The sequence below is a fragment of the Colletotrichum tamarilloi genome (assembly GCF_030869305.1).
Source record: "Colletotrichum tamarilloi strain Tom-12 chromosome Unknown Scaffold_159.1, whole genome shotgun sequence".
NCBI lineage: Eukaryota > Fungi > Ascomycota > Sordariomycetes > Glomerellales > Glomerellaceae > Colletotrichum > Colletotrichum tamarilloi.
Window position 1 is genome coordinate 60,548 of NW_026849542.1, and position 9,498 is coordinate 70,045.

Below are 9,498 nucleotides of genomic sequence, written 5' to 3' on the forward strand. Positions count from 1 at the left end.
AGCCCTCGAATTGATCGTCCTCTCACACCACCGATCACAGTATACACCCCATACTTACGACCACCATGTCGTCAATTACACCGCGCGCGGGATTTCCTGCCGAAATCTGGCTAAAAATCTGCAGCTACCTAGACAGCTGCACCGTCGCCGCGCTCGCGCAAGTCAGCATCAAGCTCAACGTGAATCTTCAGGAAGAAGTATACCTCGCAGCGATACGCGACGGCAATACCGACATCATCACCAGGAGCGCCGCGACAGGGAACCTGGCCACTCTCCAGCGCATAGCGTCCCACGGCGCCGACATGAATAAAGCCTATTCATTCGAAGCTCCTCAGTGCCTCGAAGACTGGGTAAAACTAGAATATCGGAAGGAGTGGAAACGCCGAGAGGTTCTAAGCGATGACGGTATCAAGGTCGCGCTGTCGAAAGCATGCTTCGCGACGCCCTTACACCTCGCCGCAAAGGGTGGGCACTACGATACCGTCCGGTGGCTTCTGGATCAACACTCTGTCGATATGGAAATGCCGGCGAGGTTTCTGTGCCAGTGTATTCCCCCCGGCACCTTTCGGATTCCCGGTCGTGACTTGGGGCAAGCCGTACCGGCCTGGACGCCCCTACACATTGCTATTTGCAACCAAAAAGTCTCCGTCGCCCGCCTACTGCTCTCCCGCGGCGCTTCGTCTCGAATCGTAAGCGTGGGCCATACTTCGCCAAAGTATCCCCTCTTCAACCAGGTCTTCGCCAGTGCCTTTGAGGGGTTGGATCCGACAAAGTCATGGGTTCCAGCGGTAGTGGTTTCCGCACTTCAATCCGCCGCCTTTTCCGGCAATGGGCCCATCATCAAAGAGCTCGTGCAGTGCATGGGCGTGGATGTTGATGAAGTCGTGGTGGAAAGTGGTGCGACGCCGTTGTATTACGCAATAACGGCACATAACGAGCTCTCGGTGGCCCTCCTGCGACGTCTCGGGGCGAACCCGGAGCGGCCCTTCACGCTGGACAGGCTTGATGTTCACTACGATAACGCCTTCGAATATGCTCTGGCCATGGAAAAGACCGATCCGACACTGAGCGTTTTTGAATTACTCTCATATAAAGTGGCAACTGACATCTTCACATTCTCATCAAACCTGGCAAAATCAAACGCGGCACTTCATCTCTTTTCAGAACCGGGAGGCGCCTGGTACTGTCCTTCAGAAACCAAAGGGAAGATCGTCTCCAGGCTGAGACAATCACTCTCAGCGGCGAGGCCCGAATATAGGGGTCAGGTGAATGGCACCCCTCTGGCACAGGGCCTGAACAAGATGATGCCGGATATCTTGTGGCGCACCATGGCGCAACACGAACCACACTTTGCGCCTCTTGATCAAGAGATCCTCGACTGTTTCTTGATTGCATGCCAATGCAATTTTCCAGCACTACAGCCCTCCACCCTTGAAAGGTTCCTACACACGTCAAAAATCCATCTTCAAAAGGTTGTCGATCTTCATGTTGGATCTAAAGTAATAGAATACGCCGCCGACGCTAACCTCCCCGACACTCGATCCTCGGCTTTTTCAGACATGGACGTAAAAGATGATCGTTCCGAGGCCACGACTTGCACTGTTGGAATGCTTGCGCTGCATGCGACGGTCGCCGCCTTCGATCCTGGGGTCTTTCTAAATGAAGACAGTAATGAAGCCCTAGTTCGTAACGCCAAATGGCTAATCACAAAAGGAGCTTCTCCAACTATAACACCTGGAGTAGATCTGAAATGGAGCCCGCTTCCTCACTTCTTCGACACTATCACGCAGACTTGGGATAGGTATTGTGTGACCGATGCTTTTCAGGGTGGAAGTTTGGCTGAGGTATTAGCCAACATGATCAAAGTCCTTGGGGAGGGTGGTGGATGGTTTCCCTTGGGGGAGGATAATGACGAGGCCATGTTCAGCACTGTACGAGCCTGCCATGCTGCCCTTAGGGCTGTGTTGCCAACGTCGTCAAGTGAACACAGGAGAGAATTTATTGCAGAGGCTCGCAATAAGATTGAGAGTTGTATGCCGCCCAAAGTGTTCAAGGCTTGGAAGAGCTTGGATCAATGACGGACGGGACTCCTTGCAGCACTGGGTAGAGGCGTCGTGATAGTTGATTTCTACGTATATGCCCGATAACACCGAAAAGGTGGTGTATAGTTGATTCTCACCTCCCTTTTCTTTCCTCCATGACATCCTAGCCCGTTGAATTCTAGTATCCATTGAAGACTGTCCCAATATTCAACTGCATCAGACGTACCCTGCTCATCAAGGTCTCTTCCCCTTCCCCTCCATCAAAATTCGATCATCGCCTTAGTTGCGTTTCGCAGTTGAAACCCGGACGTTGATATTCAAACCATCTAAAGTCTAGCGTCGGCCCCGGAAGCTCTAGCCACGCTTCCCCTAGTCCACCAAAGCCTACTAACTTAGCTTCAACTCAACCGAGACGGCCTGCCAGCGCCCGGACGTTGAACAGGCAAAACGCCTCTCCCATACGCCTCGTGGCCTCCTCTTCGTTCCACGCCGGCGCCGGATGTAGTGTCACAAACGTACTTTCGGAGCCGGCTGGGTGTTTCTGACACTTCAGATCATCGTCCAGTTCGTCCAATGGCATCATTACGTCTCAACCTGACGTTGGCCGCCACCGGAGCTGTTCATCGCACCGTCGCCAGTGCTCTTACCCACATCATTCAGATAGAGGGTGCCCCTGAGACTAATGTAGAATAGCTGGTCAAATCAGATCTTCAAATGAACCCCCATTCACTCTGATGTTGAATCATCCGCCTCTGACAAACATCATGGCAACCACGCCACCCATCGACGATCAGTCAGAACGCTATCTCGTAGCAATCTCGCGAATAGCCCCCGCAAGACCAATGATGGACTGCAACCCGCGCCATCCTACCTCACCTCGAGAGAGCCGGAAAATCGGTTCCGATCTTGTCAACGTCTGAGCGCCGACTTGGGAGGGCAACACTGCAGCCGTGGCAGTGTCAAGAGCATGTCAAGAAAGCACGCCAGCCACCTTCTCGGACGCCTGAACGCCAACTTGCATCTCGGATTCGGGTTTGTTGATGGGCGATTTGACGAGACTCTGCCGAGACATTGAGAAAAAAGAAACGTCAACGACGAGAGAAACCCGAACAGCTTCGTGGTTTGAACCAAACATGTTCAAAATCAGGTCCAATACCACCGTCCATCACTGTTCAAACGGTCAAACCACATCAGAATCTCGATCTACATTAAGCATCACAAACGTTCACTTCCGCCATTGATGATCCAGAACCTGCATTAGCCCTCCCACCCACGATTCACTGCCGGTACCAACACAGCTCACCAGAGAACCACCACTGCAACCCATCCTTCGGCTTCCACCCGCTATCAAAACACCGAGAAACAAAGACTGAATCCTACCTTACGCACTTAATGCAAGGCACGCCGCGGGAAAAAAAACCATCGAAATACACCGCAGACCGCAGACGTTCATTTCTTTCCCTTGTGCCTTCCCCCTCCTGCTGCATATCGGTGCCCGCGCCGCAGCCAAGAAGTGGTCGTACCCTCAGATTAGCCCTGCAAAGATGCACCCCAGGCCTGCATGCCCAGCCCTCATCTACTCCTAACCCCCAACGTACGCATGCGCGCCCGCGCCCGCGAGCCGCGAGCCGTAAGCCGCGGAAAAGGGTAGCACTCATACTCCGTAGTTCCGTACCAAACGCCGTTCATCACTGGTTGACTACCAAAAGCCATTCGCACGGGCGTGGCGGCGGGGGAAACCAGAAGAAAAATGAAAGCCACAATTGCAAAAGGTAAGCCCAGGGCATCAAGACATGGCACCGGCACACGTCCACCACGTCAACTCGTGCCGTCCTGCCGCCGTCGCATCCACCCAAAAGACGCAAGAACTCTTTTTGCCCTTCTCCGTTGCGCGGGGGGGGGAGTCGAAGGTTACAAGTTCGCCCCTCTCATGTCTCTTCTCCCCCGCTGAAGTCAGGCAAAGGCCTGGTAGGAAGTCAATTACTAAACCCGAGAAAACCTGCCGTTTCCTGGTAGTTGCCAAGGATGTAGAAAAGAATGAGGGTAGCCGGCCAAACGTTCGCAATCGCCCTCCCACCACCCGGAAAGCTCGAAAGCTCTCCCCCCAATCCACTGCAACCCTATCAAAACGGGGTTCAGCGGGTGGGCAGGGGAGGTATGTAGGCAATATGGGTGGTGGGCAAAGTTCACAAGACCCAGGGATGCCATGCCGTGCAGTATCCCGTGCAGTACGTCCGCACGTAGCCGCGTCCCCCCCCCCCCCCCCCCCCCCCCCCCCAACCCAACACAAACCCCCCCCCCGCCCGGGGTGCGGCCTCTGTCCTTCCGCTGGCTGAACCCCGCCACCCAACTCTCCCCCACACACCCCCCACTAGACCCCTATACACCAACCCCCCCCCCCAGAAAAGCCGCATCGAATCATGAACTGTCCCGGCCAGAGTTTGCGGCTCTCTGTCAGACTGTCGTCAGAACTACAGCTGACATCATGTCAAGCCCCTTCAGACATTCAGAGTTGGCCCAATGATCCCTCCAACTGGGTGTCCTCATATTCCTCCATCAGAAACTGTGAATAGTACTGTACCCAGACAGTCAAGGGCGGGGTCACACAGAAATGAAAGGATTGAGAAGGAAGATAATACCCTGACGCAACGACAATCAAATCCCATCGGCGCCAAGTTTACCAACGCTCTCAACGGCCACGACTCCATCCCCGAACACACGCCAGCGTACCATCGTCACAACTGAATAAGCCACCTCCCCCTCTAACCACATGGCGAACGGAGACCTCCTCAATGCCTGACCATGCTTTGCCGTCGCGGCGTTGCCTTTTTTGCCTCCCTCCTCCCCATCGCCATTGGAGTATCCATACTGGCCAAAAAAGCCTGGGCCAGACAAGATCCAAAAATGACCCGGATCCTCTATCCCCTCCTCTCTCTCCACCCCCACCCAACCAGCGTCGCGGGAAGTTTTGAAACCAGGGGTTCCCCGGCCTCCTAAGCAGTGAATGTACTGCAAATCGCCCGCTGCCAGATGGTGGAATGATGATGCCGGGAATGATGGGACCTGTCAGTGGCCCTACCAGAACCAAAAGAATGAGCGAATTGGTCAGGCCTCCCATGAGCAATTACTATATGCGCCACTGCTGATGGGACTCAGCTCAGCCCCCAAAAATCAAGACCCGACTCATGAGCTTTGCTGATCTGTCCATGTCAGCCGAAGGGAGGAAAATAGCTTTGAGGCATGAAGAACAAGAGTTCATCAAGACAAAAGATCGGATTGTTGTCGAAAAAAGAAAAAAGGACGACTCGCGCCGGTAAAGCCGAAGACTGCGTACGCTCGGATTCGTCATGCAGTCATGGGAATATGGCCTCGGCCCAGAGCAGGGACCCGCGAGTGTGGCTGGGGAGAAAACCGGATTGAGGTATCATGAGTTTTTATTTTTCATTATGGAACGAGTCCACTTGCTACGTAAGAGTCCAGGATGGACTACTTCAGAACCCATCCTCTCCATGCCATGCCTCTGTGAAGTCGCTTCCAACGCTCGATGCTTATGCCTAGCACCTGAACTATCTGGATGTGACTGAAAATGTCCTTTTTTCGAGCTAAATGACGAAGTCCATGTTACGAATAAAGGACGACGCTCTCCATGTGGTATCATATCAAAGACGAATTGCAAAAACGTGTAAATCCAGCCAAAGAAGAATGTGTCAAGGAATGACGGGTCGTAATCATCTAATATCCGTTGCACTGATCGCGTTTGGTATAAATCAGGAAACGGTCGTGTCGGCGTGTTTAAAGTGTGGCGCTGGCGTTGGCGTTGATTAAGGCGTGGCGTCCTCATCGACCAAGGTTTGTAGGGTCATGGGATCTCGGAGGCGTCGAGCCTTGTGAATGGCGACGAGGTAATCGACGAGGCCTTCGGCATCTGCGCGCAATGCGTCCAGCTCCTCCTTGGTACATCCGGTTGTTTGTGAGTCCTTGCTTGGATAGCGGTAGGCGGCAAAGACAATGCCGCGATCGTTCTGGGCCACGTCTTGCGGACCCGGACTCCGGGGACTCGAGTTTGCGGAGCCCCTTCGACCTGTGGCCGTGTGGAAGGCGTGGCCGTAACCCCGTGCAATCTCGCCCGCCTGCGCGTCGTCGCTGCGGTATTCCATCCAGCCCTCCTGCTTCAAGATTCTGGACTGAACTGTGGCCGAAATGCGGAAAGGGCTAGTCAGGTTCGACAAACCGTAGGCGGCGAGCAGACGCCCAGTCATACCGGGAGTTGTGTCCACCGTTGGTCCATCCATGGGCCCAAGAAGAGAGTTTCTCATGCTTGAGGGCCTTGATGAGAAATCCATAGAAGAGCGGAACGTGGGCGACGACGACTCTGACGCTCCTTCGGGCCACAAGTTGACGATATATACAAGGTCAAACTTGTGCTTGGCCGCGATCTGGGCAACCTGCAGCGCTCCTTCTTTGGCGACGTCTTCAGCATGGATAGAAGATGTCCGTCGCTTGGAACCGACCGATGACACCGTATAGGCAGGGGTCGGCGGTGAGGGTGGTAGTCGCAGAGGTGCCGGCATAAACGGGGTTTCCGGGGTATCCTCCAACTCTGGCTCTTCCAAGATGTCTTCGTCGGAGAGGTTGAAGAAATCCATGACATCTCCACCTTTGAGGATCTGGCTTGATGAAGTGATGGATCTGTGAGGTCTGGACTGGCCCTGGGGCCGACGCAAGGCAGCTGCCTTTTCCTCTCTCCGACGTCTTGTCGCTGCAGCAGCCGCCTTCCTCTTGGCCAAGCTCAACTCTGCAGAATCCCGAGATCTCATGTCGTTGATGGGCCTCATTTCTGGAGATGCGGCAGGTGTTGGCAGGTCTCTGCTGAGTGAAGAAGAAGGCCGGCCCTGGGATCCCTTTATGCTTGAGTCGTCCTCGTGGTCCGAGGTAGGTGGGGTGTCGGCTCTGGGAGGGATGATGACAGAGCTGTGGCGGTGCTCGAGGGAAACTTTATGCGTTGTGGGGAGGGTTCTCGGAGAGAAAGTGGCACTAAAAGGCGAAGCCGGGGATGGGGATGTGGGAGGAAAAGGAAAATCGAATCCACGCAGACTTGCCACCGGCTTAGTTTCCCTGCGGTGATTGAGCGACATGGAGCGGGCTGGAAGAGTAAGAGTTGTCGTGCTTGCACTGCTGAGGTGAGAAATGTGTATTGAGATACGCTCGGACTGGTTTTCCGGGAGGCTCTGGGTACGTCTCTCATTTTGTGATGCTACAATGCGCTCCTCTCTAGCCTTCATGCGGGAGACTCGTGGACGGATGAAGGAAGGCTGAGGGAAACTGTGGTCTAAACTTGCAGTCCTGGGACCCGATGACTCCATGGTTGGCGTTGATGGGCTTGTTTGGACGGAGAAGTCTTTTTTCCGGGAGAAGAGCTTCTCCAAGCGGTCGAAGCTGGTAGGCATGGTGAAAGAGGTCGAGTGACGGCTACTTGCGCGTGTTTGTCTGATCTCCAGAGAGTTTTGTAAGTTCTTTGCGCTCGGATGTGAGATTGGCAGGAGGGCCACTTGGGCAGACAAGAATAAAACATACCAGATATGAGACGTGGTTATAAGTATTATGAGTTAAATCAACCGTGAGAGGCGGGTGGTTGGTATGACAAGGGGAAGAAATTTTTAGAAATCAATCCTGTGAGAGGGACGTGTGTGGTCGTCGAGACACTGAGGTGTGAGGGAAGGAGCGAGGTAGAGAGTAAAAATGGGAAGAAGAGGCCTCGGCCACAATGCTGAGAGCTGACCAAAGTGAGGTCACAGTGAGACAGAAAGTTCGGGGGCCACGAAAGTAGGCAGGAACACCCGGGCAGAAGTAATGGTAGACCAGGAGAGGCCAACAATTGGAGTGAATCGAGTCTCACTGGATCAGCTCAGTGAATCTAGAACACCCCAAGGTGAAGCGAGAGTTGAACCGGTAATCAGGCGAAGGGTCAGACACAGGAATGAAGTGGTCCCTCGTCTGCGCGACGTCGGCTGAACGAACTCGAGAGCAATGAGCCGAAGAATGGGCCACACAGAAACCCTGACTGAGAATGTCGTGGAGAGATTGGCTGGAGGCGGTACTTGTACGATCAAGATTGTACGACTGTTCGGTGAGACAGGTCGTCAAGGTGAGATGGGTCGTGATATATAAATGGCGGGCATCTGGTTTTTTTCCCCTGAGCTTCTAGGTCGTCGTCGACCGAACGAAATGGTTGGGTGGGAATGGGGGGCGTTTTGTAGAATTGTGCTGCCAGAAGGAAAAGGCGAGACACGATATGGGAATAAGAAAGGTGGAAAAGTGGAAGGAGGTAGTAGGTACCGCAGCCTTCGGTATCAGTCGGATGAAGCTGTAGGCAAGGGGTAAAGGCAAGGAAGGTAGCTCAGCCTGGAGGTTGAAGCTGGAGCTAATGGCAAATGTGACTGTGAGGTGAGGGTGAATACGATAGGACAGAGCAGGGGATTAAGTTATAAGGATGCTTATGATGGAAAATTTAAAGTCGACCGAAGATCAGCACAAGACCGAGGGTGAAGTACGGTACTGAAGGCTAAGTAGGGACACGGGCATGAAGAGAGGGACCGGAGAAGTGAAGGCTTTAAGATATGACAGTCGAGGCTGGTTGAAACGCGGCGACGGGACGGGCCAAAAGACTGAGGTACTTTTTGAGGGTCGAATACTCCTCAAGGCGAGTGTGAGAGGGTGAAGGTGACGGGACTCGGGAGGGTGAGGGTGCGCTCAGATGTAGAGGTAGCGTCGGGGTCAGAGATTCGGGTCGAGGGCCAGATCCAGGTCCATGTCCATGTCGAGCTGCAGCAACGCCGGGGAAGGTAAGTGTGGCTGCTGTCTAAGGTCCTGTGTGGTCTCTGACACTGTCGAGAACCAGTGTCTCTGACGTGAAGTATCCGTATGGAGGAGAGAGGTTCTAGCGGGCGTGGGAGCAGGAGTGGACGTGGTGGCCAGTAGGAGTGGGTGAAGGCGAGGGAACGAGAGGACGAGGGCGTATTGTCCCGCTGTATTAGTGCGAAGAAGGCCGAGGACTGTGAGCGAAGTTCGAGATGGATGTCTTAGATTTTGTGGACGAGACATGAAAAGTGCAAAGAGTGAGAGTGAGGGTGAGACGAGAGACTGAGAGTCTGAGAGACGGCGAGGAGACGGGTAGGGAAGAAGCTAGACGGCTGGATGAAGCTAAGAAGATACGTACCGAGGAGTTCACCACAAGCCGGTGCCACATGCGTAGCCATCCCTGGAAAGGCGCAGACCGGGGGTGAGTCCGCGGGCGGGAGAGGCAATTGGAAAGTGGGATGGTGGGGTGGGTACGGCAGACTGCAAGAGGCACTCCGCCAAAACCTTTCCTTCCAATAGACCTACGGCCACCGTATATTTCAGGCATCAATAGCGCGAATTTCTCGTACGTATAAATAAATATTGTGATAAATCCCGT

At 54.0% G+C, this 9,498-nt stretch overlaps 6 protein-coding genes across 6 annotated transcripts; 2 read left to right on the plus strand and 4 right to left on the minus strand.

The window, feature by feature from the left end:
• Positions 1 to 65: 65 nt before the first annotated feature.
• CTAM01_15372 (uncharacterized protein) lies at positions 66 to 2,078 on the plus strand (the record flags this gene model as incomplete). Its single annotated transcript, XM_060531369.1, has 1 exon — positions 66 to 2,078. One exon carries the CDS (start codon positions 66 to 68, stop codon positions 2,076 to 2,078), a length of 2,013 nt encoding a protein of 670 aa, XP_060374070.1.
• A 367-nt stretch (positions 2,079 to 2,445) lies between these two features.
• On the minus strand, positions 2,446 to 2,826 carry CTAM01_15373 (uncharacterized protein; the record flags this gene model as incomplete). The annotated part of the gene is made up of 3 exons (XM_060531370.1): positions 2,446 to 2,560; positions 2,629 to 2,721; positions 2,804 to 2,826. The coding sequence occupies 3 exons, from the start codon at positions 2,824 to 2,826 to the stop codon at positions 2,446 to 2,448; spliced, it is 231 nt and encodes a 76-aa protein (XP_060374071.1).
• CTAM01_15374 (uncharacterized protein) lies at positions 2,807 to 2,962 on the plus strand (the record flags this gene model as incomplete). Its single annotated transcript, XM_060531371.1, has 1 exon — positions 2,807 to 2,962. One exon carries the CDS (start codon positions 2,807 to 2,809, stop codon positions 2,960 to 2,962), a length of 156 nt encoding a protein of 51 aa, XP_060374072.1.
• A 1,769-nt stretch (positions 2,963 to 4,731) lies between these two features.
• On the minus strand, positions 4,732 to 5,160 carry CTAM01_15375 (uncharacterized protein; the record flags this gene model as incomplete). Its single annotated transcript, XM_060531372.1, has 1 exon — positions 4,732 to 5,160. The coding sequence occupies one exon, from the start codon at positions 5,158 to 5,160 to the stop codon at positions 4,732 to 4,734; it is 429 nt and encodes a 142-aa protein (XP_060374073.1).
• A 703-nt stretch (positions 5,161 to 5,863) lies between these two features.
• CTAM01_15376 (uncharacterized protein) lies at positions 5,864 to 7,489 on the minus strand (the record flags this gene model as incomplete). Its single annotated transcript, XM_060531373.1, has 1 exon — positions 5,864 to 7,489. The coding sequence occupies one exon, from the start codon at positions 7,487 to 7,489 to the stop codon at positions 5,864 to 5,866; it is 1,626 nt and encodes a 541-aa protein (XP_060374074.1).
• A 1,163-nt stretch (positions 7,490 to 8,652) lies between these two features.
• On the minus strand, positions 8,653 to 9,447 carry CTAM01_15377 (uncharacterized protein; the record flags this gene model as incomplete). Its single annotated transcript, XM_060531374.1, has 3 exons — positions 8,653 to 8,894; positions 8,945 to 9,224; positions 9,271 to 9,447. The coding sequence occupies 3 exons, from the start codon at positions 9,445 to 9,447 to the stop codon at positions 8,653 to 8,655; spliced, it is 699 nt and encodes a 232-aa protein (XP_060374075.1).
• Between the last annotated feature and the right edge of the window lie 51 nt (positions 9,448 to 9,498).